This window comes from Cupressus sempervirens, chromosome 8, assembly GCF_028749045.1.
Source record: "Cupressus sempervirens isolate cs-2001-9-10 chromosome 8, ASM2874904v1, whole genome shotgun sequence".
In the NCBI taxonomy this organism is placed as follows: domain Eukaryota; kingdom Viridiplantae; phylum Streptophyta; class Pinopsida; order Cupressales; family Cupressaceae; genus Cupressus; species Cupressus sempervirens.
The window spans coordinates 525,008,862-525,033,602 of record NC_143125.1 but is presented as its reverse complement, the minus strand read 5'-3'; the positions used below and the strand labels follow the sequence as shown (position 1 = coordinate 525,033,602).

The 24,741-nt window shown below is 36.5% G+C and overlaps 1 protein-coding gene and 1 long non-coding RNA gene across 2 annotated transcripts in view; both read right to left on the bottom strand.

Annotated features, from left to right (window-relative positions):
• LOC149543503 (glycerol-3-phosphate dehydrogenase SDP6, mitochondrial-like) overlaps window positions 1-24,741 on the bottom strand; it is a 178,502-nt gene that overhangs the window by 1,756 nt on the left and 152,005 nt on the right. The window contains exons 4-5 of the mRNA XM_089798307.1: window positions 21,658-21,818; window positions 20,739-20,997 (exon numbers count right to left, since the gene is read on the bottom strand). Coding sequence (XP_089654433.1) covers window positions 20,739-20,997; window positions 21,658-21,818 — 420 coding nt within the window. The remainder of the gene's footprint in view (window positions 1-20,738; window positions 20,998-21,657; window positions 21,819-24,741) is intronic.
• On the bottom strand, window positions 13,431-15,692 carry LOC149543504 (uncharacterized). Its single transcript, XR_016355645.1, has 3 exons — window positions 15,314-15,692; window positions 14,819-15,208; window positions 13,431-14,695 (listed from the first exon to the last, which is right to left on the bottom strand). It is a non-coding gene; the product is annotated as an uncharacterized LOC149543504 (long non-coding RNA).

Here is a 24,741-nt window from a genome sequence, read left to right as displayed (position 1 = left end):
ATCAATGGAACCTACCCAATCTACATCTGTCTGCTAATAAATATACTAGAGTCAAGAGTACCTTTGATATATCTCAAAACTCACTTTGCTGCAAGCCAGTACTTTGTCTTTGGATTGGACATGAATTGAGAGAGAGAGCTAACGGCAAAACATAGGTCTGGCCTAGTAGCAGTAAGATAAATCAAACTACATAATAGTTAAGTAGGAGATATTTTTCCACAAGTCAAATTGTGATATTGCTATCAGGATTTAACTATGTAATTTTTGAGTCAAACTCGTTGAAGATTTAACTATGTTTTATATAGACTAGGATCTTAAGGACTTCTGCCAAAATGAAATACCATATTTCTAACTCTCTCTTGAATAAGGATGCTCGAATGCTAAACAGTGTATCTGAATTGTGTGATCAAATGAGACAACCTCAAGGTTCTTTCTTGTTGTGGACTTTCACTCAGTTTTATGATGTGATATGTTGGTTATCACAGAGGGACTTACGTTGCTCATTCAATTGATATTACTGCTTTCACTTCTTGGATCACTTCCAACAAAACAACTTGCAAAGAGATAAGTATTTAGAGAATCTAATGTAACTCTAAGAATGTAAGACAATGTTGGTGATGGGGTGAGCTTCTAATGAATCCTTACTTTGTTGTGACGACTAGGCATAGGAGGGTGCTATCTTCCAAGGATTCGGTAATGATTTTCAGATTGTCAATACTCATTCAAATACCCTATTAAGGTCCAATCTAAATGAACATCTCCACTAGAAATTAAAACACTTACAATTTAGTCCCAGACTAACCCTGCACTTAGTGTAAAATTTGGCTCTTTCATAGGTTAGTCTATGCAACAAGTGTAAAATGGAACTTTCGTAAAATTTGGTTGTGTGAAAATTAAGCAAAAATGGTAAAGTTTGGCAAGTCTGAAAATCAGAAATTGAAATTAAAAGTGACCCAAAAATATAAATCCTAAAAAATTGCCTAGGTTTAAATTTTCATAAAAGCAGTGTTACCCTAAGTTTCTAGGATGGGTATGATAGAGGATAGGAGACAAGTTTCCAGGATGACAAATTAGTTTGTCAATTCTGGGGATGGTTAGGGGATGGCAAAGGGGACAGCTATATAACAATAAGGAAAAAATTAAAAGATATAGAGAAATTTGAAATATTAATATGAAAACATTGATAAAGCATGTACTTATTATTTATACATATAAAATCCTCAAATATAAGAATTAGTAGAATTCATGTGCCAAATTTATGTTACTTTGAGAGTCAAAGTCAAATTTCCTCTAGAAATCAATGTGAAAGTCCCCTAGTTGTCCCCTATCCTTGGGACATTTCTCAGATGGACACGGCCACAAAAAATTACTAAGGGTAACATTGTATATAAGGGAAATAAATAATGAGAAAATAATTTAAAATATTTTCCCTTTTAATGTTGACGCTTGAAGAAGTCAATTCCGCCTTCTCAAGTGGCAAGGTTGCCACATCAAGGAGTGGATGCCACCTTCTCAAGTGGCATTGACACATGGAGAAGTGGATTCCACCTTCTCAAGTAGCAAGGTTGTCACTTTGAGGAGTAGACTCTACCTTTTCATCTGGAAATTGACAATTCGAGTGGATTCCACCTTTTCATGTGAGAAAGTTGCCACATCAACAAGTGGATTCCACATACCCATGTGGCAAACCAAGAAATTAAGCTTTTATTGGACAATGGAAGAAACACAACTTGATGAATTTAATGAAGGGAAAAACAATACAAAGTGGGAAGGCAAGAAGTTTGAACCAATCACAAAACCCCCTTTGCCAAGATTGATTGGCCTTGGAGAGGCTAAATTTACATCAAATGTAAAATAATGGGCAATACTTCGAACTTGCAACCATATAGAGCCTCAGCCAATCAGCAAAACCTTAAAATCAAACTTGAGGCCAAATTTGCAAGATCTAGGCCTAGGATCAATCCAAACGAAAGATCTACAACAAGCCCTAAGCTAAACCATGACTCAAAGCTCTATGCTTGAGCCTAAAACTGATATAAAACAGCTGCACAAGGAAACATGAAATCAGAATACATGCTTCAGATAAATCCACATAAGCCATAATTAGGGTTGCATAACCAGTGCTAACAAATACTCAATGCCTACCCACTTACAATTAAGCACCACCGTGTGGGCCAGTTAGAAAATTACATTGCTTCATGGGCCAATAAGAAGGGAGGTTAGGTAGAAATTTGCAAGAGAAGACACCTATTAATGGGCCAATGAGAAATTACATGGCCTTTTATTTACCAATCAGAAAAGAGTGTACTTAGAAGCTTGTAGAAGACAGAAACTTGCAGAAGACACCACCATTTAATGAGCCAATAAGATGATGCCACTTGTATTTACACCAACTTAGTGTAAATACAAGTTGTATTAGGGCCACAGTTATTGAATTTAAGGCCCCCATGTTTCATTCAAGACCAGATTTAGGGCCTCACAATACCTTGTGCCCAAGTTTAGGACCCACATTTAGCTGTTTAAGGTCTATATCTCGAGTTCTTTGCCCACGCACTAGGCTAAGGATCTGATTTCAAATTAGGGCCTTATTAAATCAGATCAGGCCCACATGCTACCTCCTTGGGACTGCTTTCATGTCCAATCCATTTAAATTTGCCATTTGATTTGTAACTTCAAGATCACACGCCTTATTCTAGGGCCAAACTTCACCAAATTTTGTGCCCAGATTTGTGTCTTAAACCCACACGCCTGAGATATAGGCTGATGGTTTTGATTTTTGAGCCTATGTTTCATTAACAAGGCCACACGCTTAAGGCCTGATGTAGGGCCTACCCTATCTCACGCACTTGAAGATGGATAGGATTTAGGACCTGACTCTGTTTGAAATTAGGCATGATGCAAACTTCAAGGCCACATGTTACACCTTTTAGGCCTCACAGTTGAGATTTAAGGCTATGTTTCAGATTTAAGTCTTGCTCATTTGGATTTAGGCCTGCACATTAGCTTTAGGGGCCCATATGTTTGGTTTATGGACCTGTTTAAGCCCATATTCTATTGAATTAAGGCCTGGTTCAATTAGATCAGGCCCACGTGTTTCCTTTTGGGGCTGTTTTATCAATTTTAGGCTCAAGCATAGACCTTTAACCCACGTTTTAGCTTAGGGCCCATTGTAGGCCTCTCATTTGGATCAATCCTCAGCCTAGCGTTTGCAAGTTTGGCCCACAAGTTTGATTTTAAGGCCTCACTGATTGGCTGAGGCTGTATACACTTGCAAGTTCGAAGTAGGGCCCATGATTTTGCATTTGAAGTAAATTTAGCTTCTCCAAGGCCAACCGAACTTGGCAAACAAAGTTTTGTGATTGGTTCAAACTTCTTACTTTCCCCTTTTGTATTGTTTCTCCACTCCTTCATTATACTCATCAAGTTGAGTTTCTTCCTTTGTCGAATAAAGCTTAATTCCTTCCTTAACCACCTTGGGGAGGATGAATCCACTTCTTGATGTGGTGACGTGTTGTGACCTAATCACACATTGCTCATCAAAGATGTGACTCCTATCTTTTTGCTCACTTGGCCATGTTGTTTTTCTCCATAGATCTAGTGGTAGTCTAATAGCTTCTCTCTGGTTCCAACTAAAAAGTGTTAAGTTTTGATTAAGTCAAGACTCTGTGTTATGTTCTTGCCCTTTTTAGTCTCATTTTGGAGCGTTTCCAATTTCAAAATGTGAATTTGATGAAACACTAATCACGTGTTATCCGAAGGATTTCCAAAGTCACTTGAGAAAAGACTCATTCCAAAGTCACTTGGGAAAAGACTCGATTGCACCTAAGTCAAGAAAGCATTGAAAAATTAAAAAGCAAGAATGCCAAAGATCTTAGTATAGATTCTGCTTGCATAGAGGAATTACATATTGACTTTTGGAATTCAAATTTGAGGCTTCTCATTCGAGAAGTGTATCCAACTGAAGGCAAGGAAAGTCTCATTGAATTTTAAAAATGGCAAGATACTCATCAAGGGAGCATGGAATGTTGTCATGCCTTCAAGGTCACCAATTTTCAAGTTGATCAGAAAATCGAGGTCAATGTGCAAAGTGAACGTTCAATAAAAGGGCATGAAGGGAGGACCAGGTATGTAAGGATTCTCTCGTCAAGACATTCAATCCATTTGCATGCAGAAATCAGTCATAGGTTTAAAAGTCCATCAAGAACCTCATGACTATGCCAAGAAAAGTTGTGTTCACAAATACTCTATGCTCCACGGAGTTTTCGGGACAGGGACGTTTTAGGGGATGGGGGCGTGTTTCCGGTACGAGTACGAGTCGAAGCCAAAATTTAGGGGACAGGACCTCAAGGGACGCCAATTAAAAACATAGGGGATTTTTTAATATATAGAGACAAATTCAAATATGAATATCATAACATTGATAAACCATTCACCATAGACATTTCAGAAGATCCATACATGGAATATTATCAAATGACAAATACTAAGTACTTCCATTATAACCATATCACATACATATATAGAAAAAATCAAAATACCTAAAGGCTCCAAGTATCATGCTGAAATCGGAATGAAATAAAGAGAAGTCCAACTAAAATATTTAGTAAATACTAAAGGCAAGCTTTCCTCACTAAACACAATCTTTCCTCACTGCTGCTATTGCACTTATGCTTTTTTTCTTCCTCTTAGCAAGTATGTCAAATCTAAAAATGACTAGAAGAATTAGTGTTTTGATTGGCCAAATATGGGCTGCATATTTTTATTATGTCTTTATGATGACTAGGGGCCGTGCGGGCAGCAAAAATTAGGAAAAAAAATAAATTTTTGGAGGCATTTTGCCTTTACCAGATTGGCTAGAAAAAAGGGGACTACCAGCAGTTTAGGGGACGGATAGGGGACAGCAAAACCGTCCCCGGTGCTGCTGGCCATCCCCAAGTTTCTTGCAAAACAAAAAAATTGCTCATTTCGAGGAAGTTTCCAAATTTGCCAAAAAGGTGACAACTCAGGGGATGGCCAAAATCCATCCCCGTTTCATCCCCGGTATGGGTACAACCCTAAAACCATAGGGGACGTGTCCTCGTGGAACACTGCAAATACTAAGTCATGCATACAAAGAACATATTTTAAGTGATAAAATGGTTACAGGATGGAATATTCTCATTAAAAGATATTGTGTAAGAAATGGATAAGTTTAGCAATGAGTAAGTCATCAGTTTAAATGATTAGGTATGCTTGCAAGGTACTCGGTATGGAAGAGGTAGAGATGTGGTCCACCGCCTTCAACTTCGGTCACAACCTCATGACTATGTACTAAGAGTATAAACGCTAAAATACTAAGGCAACGAAGGGCATTCAAAGCACAAAATGCTCCCATGGAGTCTATCACAAAGATAGAGGATCGGCTAAATACCCTTTGACATGACTGAAGAATCTGTAATCAAACAAAATCCAAGACAATAATCTATAACAGAAGCATAACAATCCATGAATAGAGCGTAAGAACATGTTGCGAGTGCTAGAAATGGTGAACATATGGAACCATAGTCCGTTCAAAATGCTAATTTAGAGAGCAAAGGAGGCATGGTACGCAGAAAGCATGTGGCATAGGCCTCAATAAGCTCATGGTCCAAAAATTATGAAATGAACAAATCACTAAGGGGAGAACGAGTTTGCAGATAAATAAGTAGTGCCTAGTACAATGGAAGAGCAAATTATAAATCAAATATAAAAAATCTGTTAGAGACTCAAAGGTACAGCGAAGGAAAGTTTCACCCACTATATCCAACAAGGGCAATAAAGAAGTCCGTAGAAAGAACAATGAAACATGTCGAGCACATTTTTACCAAGGGAGAGAATAACATTCTAAAATAAATTGTCCGTCATGGATACCCATGGTATGCAGAGTGGACTTCAATGCTTGTCAAGGACAGTCAAAGATTTTGTTAGAACAAAAATCCTTAATGGCATATGAAATGCGCATGGGTACATCATCAAGCACAGATGAGCACAAGTTATGGAATTCTCTAAAACTATAAAATCCACTACCCCAACCAGAATGCACTCTAGTACAAAAGCCAACACAAATTACTTTAGCAATAGAACTAACAAACAAGAAAAGTCTGCGACCCACCCTCAAATCTGCCAACGTACTCCTCCAAGCGCATATTGACCAAAGCTAAGAAATTTATCTAAAAAGGAATAATCCTTCACGAGCGTGAAAATGCGCTCCAATACAACTTAGGCCATGTTAGTAAATAAGTTAAAGATAAGTTCCAAAAGACCCAATCAATGTGCTCTAGGTATGGATTCTTCATGCTTTGGGAATGACTTTAATAGAAAATTTTAATCCTCAAAAAAGATCTTCACACACTAAGCATTGAGGGTTAGGGAGAAGAATTTAAACACATGGAAATCTTGGAAATTCCTTGGGAAAATTGTAAAATATTGAAATTCCAAAAAATTGAAAATTTGAAAACTCTTTACATTCCAGAGAAAATCGAAAAAGATTTAAAAATATTGAAATTCCGGAAATTCAGAAATCTTGCAGTTTCAGTAAAGAAGCAAATTTGTTTAAAATGTAATTTTGGGGATATTTTGGGAAAATTGGAAACTTCTCATTAATTATTGCGATTGTAGAAATTCAAGCTCTAGAAAAGGGGGGAGAAAAGAAAAAAGGTTGATCAAAAGGATTTAAAGCGATTTAATTAAATATTGATTATATTAATATTTAATTAATAAATTTTGGAAAAATTGAGAAAAAGCAAAATAGATCAAATTTAATAGCATATTACGTTATTTTGTGAAAAACTAAAAATGCTCACAAATTCAAACTGGTAAATTCATTTTTTGGGCTTTAAAATCAAATTAGTAATTAAATATTGATATTTCATTAATTAATTTTTGAAAACATAAAAAAATACAAAAATCTTTAAATCGAAAAATCATGATGAAACTTCATGGTGAAGTTAAAGTGCCAAAATTGGCAAGTTTTAAAAGCTAGAATAGAAAGGGCAACAAGTGGCAATTATGTAAGAGAATCTATACAAAATTAGTAACTTGGGCTGAAGAAAAGGCAGACTCCTAAATTTAGCCTACAACTTTTAATGCAAGTTTTTTGGGCTAAGAATATATAGAAGAGGTCCTCTCTTGTTTCATTCTCACACATAGATTCTAAGAGAAAATTGAGAAGTAAGAGTTGAGGTTCTAGAAAGTTTGTAAGAGGATTCAGAAGAGCTTTTTTTGAGAAGAATGAAATTCCTTAAGAGTGAGAATTATTTCTCCAAAAACATGAAAACATTCCTTGTTGAAAAAATTCTGAAACTATGAAATTTGGAAGGGAACTTTTCAATAAGTTTAAAAATTTATGTAAAAGCATAGACTTTGGGAGGAAAGAGAAACATATTCTTGACAGTTGTTGACAAATTTCCTTTTTGAAGAAATTGTTCCTGCTCTTTTCTCTTTCTCCATGCTCTTATGTAAGTGTGTATTTTATTTTGCAGGAAGCTGAGATGGCAAAAGCCAAAGGACCAAACAAAACCAGAAGGCAGCTGACAAAGAATGAAATTAGAGGATTCTATCCAAAATCCAAAATTGTATCAAAGTGGGCAAAAGTTGGAAACAAATCTCGGAGGCCTGGACATGAGCGAGTTTTACAGAAGAATGTTTGGTTACCAAGATCATTCCCCGATAAACCTCGCTGCTTGAATTGTCAATAGTGAGCTTGTACCTACAACTGGTTTCCATCTAGCTTTTTAGCATTCCGAGATTATCGTGGGATATGAAAAACATTATGATTTCATAGATAAGACAATCAAGGATACAAAAGGAAATATCATTCTAGATGTCTCTCTAGTAGCCACTTTAGGGGCATTCAGAATCTCTTCATCTGGTAAGTTGGTTCTAAAGATGAAAGAAAAAGAAAACACGGTCTACATCTAGAATTCAATATTGCGAGACTATCATGAATGATAAATGAAAGAAGAATAAGACCCACTTCACCAAATTGCCTATAGAGCTAGTGTGGTTAGATTTTCACCAAGAATACAGTAACTTAGTCATAATGCTAAGTAGAATCTTTGGCTTGTCGCATTCCTAATGTGGTATTTGTTGAATAGGTAGTTCAAGAACACACTCATGTGGATTGAGTTGGATTAATCAATGATGACTCAAATGAGCAGTTGATGTAAGAATAGTGCAAGGACATGAGCAGGCAACAATCCAGAGGGATCAAAGTGTTGTTCTACAAGGGGTGCGACAAACGATTCAAAAAATCAAGAGACGGAAGTTAATCATACAGTTGAGCTATAAGAAATCCTATAGAACAAATCAATTGACTAGAAGAGAAAAGTAAAAGCAAAGAAGTTTACGAAAGTTGTCAGAGGAGAATCAAGATCAAGAATTTTGCTAATTGCAACTCTTGTAGTTGACAAGACCAAGATTCAAATTGCTCCAGATGAGTAGCACATTACAAAAATTGATTTAGGTAATGCTTTCCCTGCACAAGTCATAGAAGAGTTTGACAATTAAAACAAGTCATAAAGACAAAATGAAGAAGCTTGAAGATAAATATCAAAAGGTGAAAGATGAGATCAAGACCTTGTGCGAGTTCATAAACAAACTACCTCGTCTACTGAGAGGAGGCCCATCTTTTGTTCCCCCACCAGCTATTCCAACTAAATCAATTGAGGATATTGACAAAATCAGGCAGATTGCTTAAGGTGCAGACGTTTGAATCGAAGGCGTCCAAAGTGAAGCATATGTCAAGGACTCAATACAAGTTCATGACAAGGCATTGGCCATCCTTCCTAGAATTCATTGCATGAAAGAGTAATGGGAGGATGAGTGCATTTATCTTAACAAAATGGTCTCGAATTTGCAAGAATTAATAAACACCCAAGTAGAAATTGGTTGATAAGGTCATCAGGCAAGGACTGCATATGACTTTCCTCTTGGTATGGCAAGGGAAATGTTTGCATATTTCACCAAAGAGTCCACTTAACTAAGGGGTACAGCTAACAATATATGATAGGAGATCTCCAACACTGTGCCTTATTACTATCACAAAAGTTGGCTGAAAATGAAATAACAATGAGCAACCTAAAAAGAAAATTGAACTTTTTCACTAGGGATGACTTTAAGAACTTATCCACATTCTCAATGACATGCACACAACCTAGTACTAGGTATCAAAATGGGGAGAAAGCTTGAAAAAAATTGAGCATGCAATGACAGCCTTGGAATTCAAGCATGAATCAGTACCAATCGTCATTATGAATAAATCAGAGACACTATTGGATAGATTCCAAGAATTGAAATGCAAGTCAAAGATAGGATGCAATTAATGCATAATGGGCACGCATTTTATTTCAACCCCACACTCTTCCACAACGAGCATGTGTAATGAGCATTTATTACCTACTACGGTAGTGGATTCCTTTTGACTACTCTTTGCATTCATGTAGATTCTTCTTTCTTTTCCCTAACCCTAATTAGGGCTGAGGTGGCAAAATTTGGGCCTCGATTATTGTTTTCATCCAAGCCACTTGTTGTTTCTAGAGATATATATAAAGGCCTCACTTCTCATTTGTAAGAAGTGGGTTTTGAGATTGTTGTTATGAGCTACTAAGACAATAGTGTTCATTGAAGTTTGGTGACTACGTGAAGTGTTTTGTGCTTGCTTCTTCTCTCATTTAGATTAAGATAGTTTAGATAGAGTGTTATGATTGAATGGAGAATATAATGGTGTTTTGATGAGTTCCTTCGGTTCATACTTTTGACAGTTTACTAATTGTAAGTCGTCGTACAAAGTTAGCTTGAACCATGTTCTTCTGTATGCTTAACTTCTATTGTTCACATGTATTGTTCTTTCTAGTAGTGTTTGTGATGATATGAAAGTCTTTTGCATTAGCCTTGAAGACTGCATCAGTTCATGTGTAGTTGTAGTTTAACTTGGCCAAGCAGAGTTGGGTTATTGAGGAATTTGTCCATCAAAGTATCGTTTGTTGTTGTCATTACTTTAAGGAGTAGATTAGAGTTGCTAAACTATAAAATCCCACAGTTAAAATGCAATTGATACAATGGACATAACAATTGATTCAATTTACCATAGAATGTAATTTCGACAAATTGATAATAACAAATCATCAGGAATAATGATTTAAAATCGTTTCATGAGACAATTACAGAGATATGAAGAATTAAGTATGCAAAATTGTGCACCTATATAGATGTAATGGTTCCAGCCAAAATATCTTAAGGAAAATTCTCTTGCCAATGTATATACTTGCCCGAACAGATATATAGTCAAGTTAATTTCTGAATAGTTCACCCGATGTCTTCAATCACCCATGCTTACTTGTGCATACGATTGGAGAATTATCAATACCCATTTGTCTTCAATCCTTAATGTAAATAACTTGTCAGTTGTGTGATCTCAGACTTCTCGCTAGGTACATGACTTGCCAAACCTGTATCACCCACTTCTCTCTGATATGTATGCATGTTCCTATAGCCACGTCCACCCTTCTTCTAAGCCTTTGCCACTAAAACAATTGAAGAACAATCACATATAGCAAGTCACAATCCTTGTCTTTTATTTGGATAGAATAGTCGACAGACTTGTCTTCCTCGCAAATGTATTAGTTACTTTGATGTCTTTCTTTCGCCACAAACAAAAACCAACTTTCCACGATATGATTTGGCAAATTATTAATTCACAATTGTTTGCTTCACGTGCCTGATACTTCTCTTCACATTATACGTTTTCACTGTATAGGTTGGACCTGTTGAATTGGTTTCACTAGGTCAGGTTATCTCCTGACGAAAGGATGATGACTTCCGATTCTTGAAGAATTCTTCAGGAATTGATATCTTATTTCATCTTTCATGCTTCTTCGTAGAGCATTTGCCTCTATTTAACAATGGAATCCCATAAACTTCCAAAACTAATTCATTCCTGTAGAACTGCCAAATAGTTATTCATAAAAGTTTTTATTTTATTAATTCTCATTATTAATTAATTTATATTAGTTTATGAAGTTGAGACTAATATAAAATAATTAACATGATATATATATATATATATAGACTTGTAAAAGACGGTCTTGGAGGGATATTACATAAACCCTTTCCCTTTTCTTTCTACATATTCCGTGAAAAAACGAAAAAAGTACTTGAGCGCAATATCTTTGTATAGCTCCCACATCCAATATGACTTGAAATCAATCTTAAGTGAACATATGTAAGGCCCCTTTTGATATTCAGCAGTTCACATCAACCACCGCTTATCCATGGTCAAGACCTGACATTAAACAAACCTTGAAGTTGTCGTATGATCTTCTCACAATCTTAACATACAGAAGACTTTGTTCAAGAGAGGATAAGATACATGAGTATTTTGTTCTATTGTTCAGTGGGTCATAAAACACACATCAACACGACCTTGCCACATGAAAAGATGGAATCTACTCAAAGTGTTAATTGCCAAATGAAAGGTGGTAACCATTCCTCAAATTGACGGCCTTGCCACTTGAGAAGGTGGAATCGACTTCTCTGTGTGTCAGTGCCACTTGAAAAAGTAGAATCCACTACTTGATGTAGCAACTCCGCCACTTGAGAAGGTGGAATCCTCTTCTTCAAGGGTCAACATAAAAAAGGATATATTTTTATTTATTTTTTCACTAATTATTTCACTTGTATGGAAATGTAAACTTAAGCAATTTTTTAGGACACTTATTTTTGGTTCAATTTTAATTTTAATTTCTGATTTTCATACTTCACGAAATTTTCCCATTTTTGCTCATTTTTCACCATTGTACACTAACGCGAGGGCATATTGGGATGCCCATGAGTTTCCAAGACTAGGGGGGACAAAAAGCCTCAATTTTGGGATGACATGGGACAGCAGGGTAATGGCGGTTGGGGGCAAGGGGGAGAAGGGGGTTGGTGTGTACATGCAAACCTTGAAATGCTAGTTATGAAATGATGTTTCAGTATAACATACCAAATTGGAATACTTGAACATAGCAAAATCGCAACACCAAACAAAACAAGTGAACATTCAACACAGTACATACCCAATACTAACATTCCAAAAGTCAAAATTCAAAGATAGATTCAAGTACCCATCCCATCAACAACATGGTTGTAGAATGGCAGAGGTGGGAGTAATTAGGTACTCCAACTACCCAGTGCAAGGATGTCTCAAGGATTGGTACTTCGAGGTTTTTGGGAGGTGCAAGTCCTCGAGTTTCACTAGTTTTAACCCAACCAAATTTTACCAATTTTCAATTTTTGGACAACTTTATTTTTGAAAAGGCTTGGAAAATTCAAATTGTTGCTAAATGTGCTCTACCACCTAAACCTATTGAAATAAAAGGAAGTGATTCCTATTTACAATGAAGCAATGATGTGAAAACCTCACAACCATAGTTCAAAATCTCATTCTCTACCACTTGTCAGCAAGGCCAAAAAAAAAAATCTCGGCAAATATTAGAGAGAAATTGGCAACTTCTCGGGAAAATATCGAGAATTTTTAAAATGACCTTAATTTAATTAAAAATGAATATTTTTCGCAAAATTCAATAAGTAGATGCCTGTATTGAGTTAGTAAATGAGCAAACAAACCAAACAAGCTGATCTAGACATATATAAATGCAATAAGTAACAAAATCGCATCCTCATGTGGAATGTCAATGTAGTCGGAGACTCTTAACCCTAAAGCAAACTACAAATACCGGATTGTCTTTGTAAAAATATAAACAAATACAAATGTCAAGTTCAATGTGACACTAGTCTACATCTTCCTCTTCCCCCTCCCAATAGTTCTAGCAAAAACTATGGAAGAGGGAGGGGATCTAGCAGCTCTAGCCGTAGTAGTTGTTTGTGGTGGTGGTGTTGTTGGCCCTGGCAATGACTCCTCATCCTCCTCATCCTCACTATCACTTTACCCATTGTCAGTGTCCTCACTCTCACTGCCCTCCACCTAAATGTCATCCAGTCCCACTGCAAAACCACCGTCCTCCATAGCCTGCCTCTCCAACTCATATAAGTCATCCTCTATGAACAATGAAGGTTGCTCCTATGCTATCTAATCACCAAAAGGATCTCTATCATCCAGATCAAGTGGCTCAACTACTAATGACATTAACTTTCTAATGCATAACTTGAGCTTATAATGCACAAAGACAAGGTCATTTAAGTGTTTTTTGTGCCAACTTGTTTCTCTTCTTTGTGTGAATGGATTGGAATAAGCTCCAATTATGCTCACAACTAGATGATTTGCATAGCTGACATAAGATGCGAAGAGCAAGTTTTTGCCAATTTGGGACATTGCCACCCCAATTTCGCCACCAAGCATCTACAAGATAAATATTAAAGAGTTTGAAAGCAAGGTGAGGACATTTTTTTATAGCTTAGTATTTATCTACTTATCATGCATATGAAAGACTACAAATTCCAAATATTGTACCTAGGATTTGAGTGTGTCTGCCTCTCTTTGCCAAGGCTGAGGAGAATAGTTTACCCGTTGCATTTTGATACACTTCCATCTCGGCCACAATGAGGTCTCTCACTGCAATGTCAGGTATCTTTGCATACATTCTCTAAAGCCCTAAATGACCTCTCCATTGGGATCCGCATATGATGGAGAGAAGTGGTAACAAGGTTTGAGGAAATACCCCACTACATGAATGGCTTTGTGGAGTTGATTGCTCCACCTCCTATCAATAATATCCCATATTGGCTTAAGTTTTAGGCTTTCCCCCTGTACTTATTTCTTACAGCCTCTTTGGCCTTATTCATGGCCTCAAAAAATGGACCCCATTGGGGTTCGTTCCCCATCTACCAAGCGGAAAACTCTAACCAAGGGCTTCACCGCCTACAATTAAAAAGACAAAAAACAATTATTAATCAGAGAGTAGGGCTATAAATTATCAATGAAAGACTTGATTAATAAATACAAAAAAAAATATTCAACTTTTGAAGTTTCCAAGTTTCCTCAATTTCTATAGCTCGATCAAAAAACTGGATGTCAAACACAATGCGTGCAACACTCTATCCATCGGCCTTCTTTGAATAACTTGACTGTAGCCATTTTGGACACACAAACATCTAGCTCAAAGGATTCATATGATGAAGAACATTTTCCACCATCAAAAAAATCGTTACAAATCTTGTGACTGCGGGTCTAACCAACTTCTTGTCTTCGGTGAAGTCTCTCATCAAGCGAAGGACCCAAGGGTGATTGTCGATATATTTTGTTATCTTCCTTGCTTCCTCTACAACTGGTTTCACGGTTCACCCAATCCAATTTCCCTATATCCTCCAAAAGAAGGTCAATAACATGTGTTGCACAAGGAGACCAAAAGAGTGTGTTATCTTTTCTTGTAAGATCCAACCCGCTACCACATATGGCGCTGCATTGTCAGTTATGATTTGCACCACATTTTCAGCCCCAACCTCCATCACAACATTCTCTAGCATTAGAGACAAAGTCTCAGTCATCTTTATCTTGTCCGAGGCATCCAAGGATTTAACAAAAACTACTTGATCCTTGCAAGAAACTAAAAAGTTGATGATGGTACGATTTCTTCCATTTGTCCATTCATCTAGAAGTATGGTGCAGCCATACTGTTTCATTTGTAACTTTTTCTCTTCAACCACATTTTTACCCCTAGAAACGACATCTTTCAGCAATCTGCAAGCACAAAATAAAAAATGAGATTAAGTACACAACTTTGATTTTAAAAAATTACTTTCAACAAAAATAAGTAAATTGAAAATTTGTAAAAGTATTAAAGTTTGAAACAAGTAAACTAACCTCCCCACTCAAGGCTGTTGGAGTAAGTGGCTTGTAGCCCTTTCCCGCTACAGTACAACTAGTCATAAAAATTTAGAATATATGGACTTGCTGCAACATTGAAGGAGAGGTTAAAAAACCAAAAATCAGCACATTGAATGTCAAGTTGCTCATACACATCACGGTTCCATCCAGTACCCTCCAATGATGGTTGTGATCTAGGTGTGTTTCTATGCACAAAATAACCATCAATAGAAGAGTCTTATGGTCTACTAGAGCTAGCAGATGCAGAAGTTGAGCCCAAGGACCTGCCACGGGTAGGTGTGTTCCATACACGGATTAGTGGGCCACGAAAAAGGCCCACTATCACCTCAATTGCATCTTCTTCTTCATCAAGGGTGATTGGGATACCTGGTCACAACCCACATCATTTCATAATGAATCATGATAATTGTTTTAGCACAATCATTAGTTGTGATTAGAAAATGATAAATGATTATTAAAAAGGAAACATACCTTACGATTCGTAAATGGATGCCCTCATGGCCAATTTTGCCCTTTCCCTTTTCAACTTCTTCTCTTCTTGGGCACTAAGAAAAGCAATCATCTCCCTTTTAATTTCCTCTGTACTCTCATCACAAATCCTTGTGTCACACTTTTCTATACCAGCAAGGTGGTACTTCAAACAAGATATGCCTCCACAACCTTGTTTTTCGCATTTTATGCATATCACACTATCATACTTTGTTCCTTCAAAGCCATATTTCCGTGCAAAGTATGTAGCCCCTTCAAGGCGCGTGCCTATGAATCCAAATGGACATGTTATGTGGCCATTGGAATATGTTGCATTTGACCCAATTGTAGAGGAAGCCATATTTGCCATTTAATGTAAAATCAACCTACACATACAAAATAAGCCAAAAATTTAGAAATTTAATAAACATATTTAGAAACAAACTATATTAGATTAAAACTTCAAACAAGTTTAAACACAAGCTGCAAATTCAAAGAATAAAACAAAAAATGTATTAGGTTAGGAAATTATTGAGAAAAAAAAGTTTTTTTTAGAGAAATTGCAAAAACATGATGTTAGATCTTTCTCATTACTCTCTAAAACATGTTAGAGAACATTAGAAATGGTATTCGTAGAGTCTTAACTAAATTAGATGCAAGATATGCAAGTATGGCAAGGAAAAATGTTTTTTAACTAAAAAGAACAAAAAATTAAGAAACTTATATATGAATTCGGATTTGCTTGAAAAGAGCTTCAAATCCACTCTAAATCAACCAACAATCGCTCTAAATCACTAGCAAACACCTATTTTCTCCTCCCAAACCTTTCTCCCCACACCCAACAAACTCAATGCTGCAAAAAGGGAAAAATGAAGTCATTTTTGGGCATCACAGTGTTTTAACTGGCAACTCACGCGTTGCCCACGAGAACTTAACAACTTCTCGCAAGAAATTGCAAAGAAATTGTCGAGAAGTTAATGTTTTATCACCGCAAGAAGTTGATTTTCTCTAGAACTGAATCTCACGAGAAAAGGATAGAATTTCTCACTGCAAGAAGTTGATTTTCTCTAGAACTAAATCTCGTGAGAAAGGAATAGAATTTCTCACCACGGCTAGAATATCACGATAAACCGAGATATCACCGCTATTTTGGCAAGAAGTTGAACTATGCTCACAACAATATCTATTTTTGATTGTCAAAAGATTGAGTTGGAGAAGAATTCATGTATCCCAAATGTATTTTTCATACACCAATGTGGACTATCCTTCTCCTTGGCATCTTCAAACACTGAATCTCAACTACTTAATGAATCATCATATGTACTTGCAAACTCTTCCTTGACAACAAATTCATTGTCTAGAACCTCAACTGGTTTACAATCATCTTTGAAGTAAGTTGTCTTTCCAAGAACAAACAAATCTCTACTAGCAATGAATTTGTTAGTAATTACATCAAGTGATACGATTTTGATTTTTCATTATAGCCAACAAACATGAAATTCTAAATTTTCCATAGTTTACCTACATTCTTTAGTTCAAACAGCGCAAATGCTACACACCCCAAAAAACAAAAATACAAAAATAATCAGCACTAGGCTTAAGAATAGTCCAGACATCGATTAAGAATGTGTACAACAGTCTCTAATGTTTTTACACAGTAACAGTATGTTACTTTCTGACTATGCACATACACCGAGCCATTTCAACTATCATTTTTTTACATTTGACCACTCAATTCTCTTGTTGGGTGTATGGTGTAGGCATATTGTTGATGGATAACCTCTTGCTTGCGAATGTTGGTGAATATTATTGAGGTAAACACTCCACCATTGTTTGTCCTCTAAGTTTTGATATTCCTACATGTTTATTTTCAACTAAAGATCTGAACATCTTGAAAAAACTAAAATATTGGGATTTTCTTCAATGAAAAACACCCACATTTTCATTGAATAGTCATCTACAATTAGCAAAATATATCTAGCCTCACCAATGGATGTAACTCTAGAAAAACCCTATATATCCATGTGAAAAACATTTAATAGACCATGTACTCTCTTATGCTGCCCCTTTGCAAAATGCAATCAACTCTACTTTCCCATCTGACAACCTTCACAATCATCTTGTTGATTATGTATTGTAAGAAGAGCATAAACAACGGACCATATCAGTCTTGATTAACTTAGTTAGACAGTGATAATTTATATGACCATATCTCTTCTGCCAATGTGAATCATTATCATCTTCTATTACTCAGGTATATGAGTTTAATGTAGCTATGTCCACAAGTTTGTACAAACCATTGTCACCAACTTCAAGGGTTATCAACTTGTTTACGTGAGTGACTTCACACAAGTTATCCTTAAAACTTACTGAGAGATGTAGATTCTTACTAATTCAACTGATAGATAATGGATTCTTATCCATATCTAGTACATATCTCACATCTCTGGAAGTGCATGTAGCCTTATCATCTAATGTTTTCCATACATCACCATGTCCTTGAACGAAAAAGGTGGCACCATCACCCAGAGAAGTATTTCCTTTTTTATCTGAACAAGCTGCAAAAGAAGCAAACCAATTGTTTCGACATGCATAGTGTATTGATGATCCTAAGTTGAAGTACTACTCCATGGACTTCTGTAAGTCTTCTTTTAATGAGATGAATGCAAACTCCTCATCTTGTTCATTAGGCTTTACTATAAGCAACATTACAAATATTGCCATTATGTCCATGTTTCTAACAAATGGCACAAACCATACTTGGTTTAGATGATTTACCTATTGTCTTTGAGGGTTAACCAGCCACTCTTTTTATTAAACCTATCTTCCTCTAGACTCCTTTTGTCTTTTTCCCTTGAATTTTGTTGCAAAAGCACTTTTTGTGCTTCCTAAACCAGATGCTTCTTCCTGCATCTATCTCCTCTCCTTCTGTAGAAGCAATATAGACATTCTGTCAAAGTCAAGGATCTGTGTTTCAGTAATCAGAAACAAGGATTCTACAAATCCTTGATATGAGTGTGGTAAACCACAAGTACTACATTTACCTTGTCCTTATTGTCTATCTGCATTTCAATAGCAACTGATTGCTCAAGCAGATCCTTGAGTCACATGATGTAGCCTGTAATTAAGCCTCCCACCTGCAATTGAGATGAATATAACTAATTCTTCACAAATAGGGATCTGCATGCCTTTGTGGTGTAGTACTCGTCGTATAACTTTGAACACAAGTCTGCAACAGATTCTTTATTGTGAACTTTGGGAAACAATTCATCTCCAACTAATGCATGTCATTATCATCGACATTGATATCTGGTCTCTTGTGTTTAGCAGAATTTTGCGAGATACCTATACTCACAAATTGTGAGGATTTTATGATTTGACACACTGTAGTTGGTACGAGTCAATTTTTGCGACTCAGATAGTAGAGCAGAGTCTAAATGGTTGCTGCCAAATGAGCCTCACAATTCCAGTGGTTGAAATTGAGACAGTTTTCCTACAGATTTAACTATGGTAGGGATGGAAAACATCAAACCTATGATGCATAACTATGAGACATTTTATGACCAAATGCATACAAATCAGAGAGGCAAAATTGTTGAACTTGCATAGCAAGAATCTTGTACACCAGATATAAAAATGTAATTTGCAGCAATAGATGCAAAAGCAAAATGTGGGGAAGAAAATAATAAAATTCACTGAGACCAAAAAGAATCATTACTATGCCTTAATCAATGCCATTTATTTATTTCCCTATCTGAATGGGAGCACTCCTTTCAATTCATAAGAAGCCTCGTGGTGCAAAGAATGGAAGAATTGACAAAAGAAACCAGAAAATGACAGCAAACCCTTGCCAGGAATGTGAGGAATGAGATGCCAGTAAGATTAAATCTTTTCATGTAGCGACAACAAAGAATTCAAGGCTCTTCACTTTTCATGGTTGTGCATGGAAAATCCTTTGGATTCTTCAAATTCGAGCAACTTGCCGCCAAGTCAATTTTTTGGCTGAATCATCACACTGGGGACAAAATGTAGCTAGCATTCAATGACTCTGCACAAAATCAATTAATCTTTCACTCTAGAGGAAATCAATCAAGGGGGCAAGAAATTAACACAGTTTCGTCTGAAAATACAAAAGTGAACCTCCATCGCGCATTCATTCACATCTTCTGGCAGCATTGCTAACAAGTCAACCGGAGTTTCTCATTGTGGTTGGAAAAGTCGACAGCAACTTCTCAGATTTTGCACAGGCTAGTGGCACCACTAGAGTATTACACACAATTCAAAAGTCAGTCAACCATAAACATTAGAAAACTATCTTATTCTTATCAGAGTTTATTAAGCGCATTTGCATTTCTTTGCATCCGTACTGCAGTCACTTTCATTCCTCTAACAGACCAAGGACGAAAGTTTCATCAAAGGAGTCTCAAGGTAGTGAGAAACAAGCTCCTCACCTCTCTAGGCTACATACATTTCAGGCCTGAGTGGCTATAAGACCATCGAACCCTCAATGGCACTTCCATCTAAATCTGCAAATAATTCTCTTTAAATTTCATCCTATAGCAGCACAGATTAATGTAAGACAGGTTGCAACTCAAGAAACAATAGACCAAGATATTCAAGGCATTCAAAATGCCAGTTTTCTCTACTTGTCACTAGAAAATAGGCACAGAAAGTACCATATTAAGTTCCAGAACACACAAACAATATATTTTATTATTCATTCAAATAACCTACATATTTATAGGATTCTTAAATTCTATTTTAGAGGAAACGAATCTTCGAAATATATGAGTTGCTTTAAGTTTTTAACAACTCAAGAAACATATATACATACAACTAACATGTTATAATAGTTCACATAATACTAAAAGCCTGTTAACAAACTATGTGAACTTTAACAAGTATACCAAAACCTGCTCATGGTCATCTGGCCATTTGATAGAAACTTCATAAAATTTAACAAATGAGAACCATGTGAATGAACCAAATGGCTTCTCTTCAGAACCTTTTAGTATTCACTAGTAAAAATTGATCATATTTGCATCATGATGCTAAGCTTTACATCAGCGTATTAAAGACAAATGCTGATTCCAGCAATTACCTCTATATCCCTTTCTGTGTGAAATTTGATCACTAAAGCAGAAAATTGAAGTAGTACCACCATGTCGGTGGTGCAACACGATGGCCAGAGAATGTGTAGGAAGACATTAAAATGTACGTGCATACCTTGCTTGAACTAAAATTAATAAATGCATTTGATTTTTAATATTGTAACAACTTTATGGTAGCCAAAAACTAGTTGATGAACAAAACAGGCAATATTGCCTGCCTTGAAATGAATATGAAAATACATTGGAAAAAAACATTCCACTTACAACAAATCTGTCTTATAATAGAAGAAGAGATGGGTAATGAGGTGATAGAAAACCTGTGCTATTAGGGCAACTCTTTCTGCCATACTACCATATGCATGCGCCAAATGTTTTGCAACAGCAGTGTCCATTGCCCCAGGAACTATCTTCCCTGAATATGTCTTCTTCATACGAACATACTGTTGTGCAAGTTTGGTAAATGATGCAGGGTCCCAATTATCTCCTCCAATAACATGAAGATGAGCTGTCAGACAGTTATTTGATGGTTTCAATTTGCCAACTTTAATAGCTGCATTAGTTGCATCCTCTGCCATGCTGCAACAAAGATTTGATTAAATTAGCCTTGTCGTATCAGAAAAAACCAGGAAATAATGTCAATACTGCTACCCATTATGTGAATGACAAAGAATCAGTGGAAAGAGAAGATTCCTAATCTATTCCACAGTTCAAAAAGCCAGTAACCAGATAAATAAACCTTGTATATAATTTTTGATCATCAGTAATCAAAAGCTATTCATCAAAAATCCTTCCCCAAGGTCCTGCATTGATTTAGGGATTCTATCACAATTTGGTTGAGAAAAACTAGAGCCTTCAGAGTTAAGTTTTGATTGTGTAATGTTCTTCCCGACAAAGTTAAAATCTCTTACTGCCTTCAGCATATAGAATTCAAGGATAGATAAGTAACTGGCACTTAGGGAAATTTGTCCTTAGATATCCTTCAAGCTGCTGTTGATTGGCCGTGGCCCTCATCGGCTGTTACTATTAGCCTTGAAAAAAAATCTGTTACATCAATAAGAATATACTAAAAGAAGAAGCAACTAACAAATGAGGTTTGTGTTTCAGTTGTTTTATCTTGCTCTGAAATAAACAAGTATAAATTTCCCACACATGAAGTACTGCAAACATTTAAACAAATTTATTTCTATGCTGCTATGTTTACAACAATATGCTTTGAAGTTACAGTTAGAATATTACCTTCTATATGTGGTCCACTTTCCACCAGTGATAGTTACCAGGCCGTCAATATCTGTGGAAACTACATGATCTCTAGAAATGCTAGCTGTGTCATTAGCTGAGGGATCTGTTGCTAATGGACGAATCCCACTCCAAGCAGAGAGCACATCTGAGCGGCGTACCTGAAGAAAATCATTAGATCAGATTATTTCTATTCCACAATCTACAAACATTCAAGAATAAATTTATACAGGAGTCCACTAAATCTAAAATAAGTACACAAACTTGTTATCATGCATAATCCATAAGACCTAGATTGTAATCACAAATGAATATGGCAGTATCCTAGGCTTGATCAAGGCCTCTGCAATCTGATATTCATTGCTCCCCAGAGCAAAGTGCAACTTTGAGAGTAAATATAGATACAATTGCTAAAATCAATCCCAGTTTGGCTCGTGCAAAAGCATAGGGAGGAATCAGGAAGGCAAGACTATTCTCAATTATCACAATCCATTTAGGATTGTATCTGATATCATGGCTGGGCCTAAAGCTTTAAAGAAATGCCATCAGCTAGCACAAGATAAAGTTGGAGGAAATGTCAGTTTGTGGGAGAATTGGAAATCACAATCAATGCCATTAAAAATTCCAAATGAAAGACTACAAACCCAAAAAACTTACAGATGACAGAAAGAGATTGTTTTCAGAATTAGCAGGGAAAAATAGCAGTTATATTAAGAGAACTGAGAAAGAAATAGCTGATTATATTGCACACCTCAGCATAAACTTTAAAGGAAGCAGATTAATTATTCAGAATTCTTATTTCTTGCAGGGGAGCCAATCATTAATTATCCGGCAAGCCGAAATTTGAAGCGTTGCCATCTTGCCATAACGATTAAAGTGGGTTGCACATTGCAAGTAAATAAGGAAATTAGGTTTTTAAATGCCCTTGAGGATGCAGACTTGCATTCCCAAGGGACAAACTTTTAAAGGGTCTTTTCCATGCTGAACCTTCATTTGGATGATGGCAGCTTAGTTCCTATATAGTTAACCAGCAAATTCTTCTAAAGTATGTTCTTTCTACCACTCGGCTTCCTTCCTGCTAGCCATTTGGGATAGACCTTACTCCTGCAACTATGTAATCTAGCACATTGCTTGCCTAAACTGTCATTCTTTTGGCTTTATTGTGTCACTCCACAATTTGGTAACAATATCGTGAAAGAATTTTATATATTTATTTCAAGACTTTTCTCTGGTTTGACACTTGAGGTGAATTTTTGAAAAGGGCAACGTGTTTTGGGGCAAGAGGAAGATATCCTCTTCTTCACACAGAGAAAAATATCCCTTGTTAAAAGGTTTTGGTAAGACTTATGGAATGGTAGTGTGAGAAGAAAAATAAGCAGGTTTCTCCCTCTAGTTTTTTAATCCAAAATCCGGAAACAGTTAACTTGCACCTAAAAATAGAGCTCTGGTATGGAAAAAGCTTGAATATGGAGGAATATTGAAGTTTTCCTGTGTGGCCAGAAATTTGGTATACTACAAACCCCGAAAATTCATTTTCCTTCAAATGATACCTTTGTAATGAATGGATGTTAATGAGGAAAATGCAGGATTTGGCATCCTATAGATTACTTCCCTTATTTTTCCCTCCATGTTGGACTGATTGTGTTATTCCTAAAATGGAAAAGGGGTATTGGATGGACTGTCAGCACCCTAATCAATATATTTGTCTCATCTTTGTACAGCTCTAACAACAGCTAGTCAGCAGAAAGGAAAATCAAGATTTTGGGGAGGGATCTCCTTTAATAGATCCCCAAACAGGTCATGCCAGGACATTCTTTGAAACGGTTGTGGGAAAACAAGATGAAAAAGATGGTGTTTACGATCTGGAGGATGTTAACAGATCACGTGTTGGCTTTGCTGAGGGCTCCAAGCTTTAGCAGCTTGACAGTGGTCATGTGATGGGCGACCCTGCTAGAGTCACTACAGATTAAGCTTTGAAGATATAAGTTTTCTCTTGCTGAGGAAACAACAGTGAGAAAATATTTATTGGGGAAATTGTGAGCCTGTTTAAAGCAAGACTGTCAGCTCACTTGGGAGAATAGTAGAGGTACTATGGCAGGCCATGAGAGAATCTAGTCAATCAACACCACGATTGAACACACTAAAGATGACTCAAATGATTCCTTTCAATCAATACCATAGCTTTGCACAAAAATCTCAATATGAAAGACTGGACTAGTAAAAAAATTTAAACGAGAAAGGCAAAGGCCTGAAATTATACATAAAGATACAAGGAACAAAATACCAGCCTTAGCAAGGAACAAACTACTGCCATAAGACCAAAAACCTGGAATTTTTCAGAATAATCTTTGGATACATAACAGATCAGAGTCACAGAATTTTTCCATGAAGGGATTCAGTGCAGAACTACAATACCTTACAAAATACCCTTAACCAGCTGTGTAAGAACCTAGAATTTGAAAACAGCCAAGATATCAAAATAGTCCCATGAAAGGGACAATAAGCCAGTTTGGAGAAGCCAAAAAAGATTGTGTAAACAAAAAACCATTACAATTTACTAATTTAGTAATTTACCCTTCACCAGCCAAGACTACATGGCTAGTCTCCATTTCATCAGCAGGAGGCTTGGGCCTTATCATCATCTGCAATGGGAAAGACACAGCAGAGGTGATCATAAGAGGGAACAAGGCAGTGAGCTTTGTGGGTGAGTGGGAGGAGCAGCACCTAAAAATGTTCATGAATTCAGGCTGGGCTAATAAATTATAATACATTTGGGTAACATGTGGAAAGCCCAAAATCCAATTACCTATGAAACTGTGACTGGGAGTAAGATGCCAAAGGATGTTCGGGATAGGCTACATGCTGATCGGAAACCTTACAAGGTGGCTGTAGCTGATGTTGACAACTTGGAAACAGCAATGGCAGAAGCATCTGTGGAACAGCAAGCTCTCCCAAATGATCACAAGCAAGGAAAAAAAGAACACAAGTACAAATTGATGCAGCAATCAGGACCTTGGCTCTATGTTAATCATTTTAAAAGATATTCGCTTTTATTTTTGTATGTAATAGGCAATGGCATGGCAG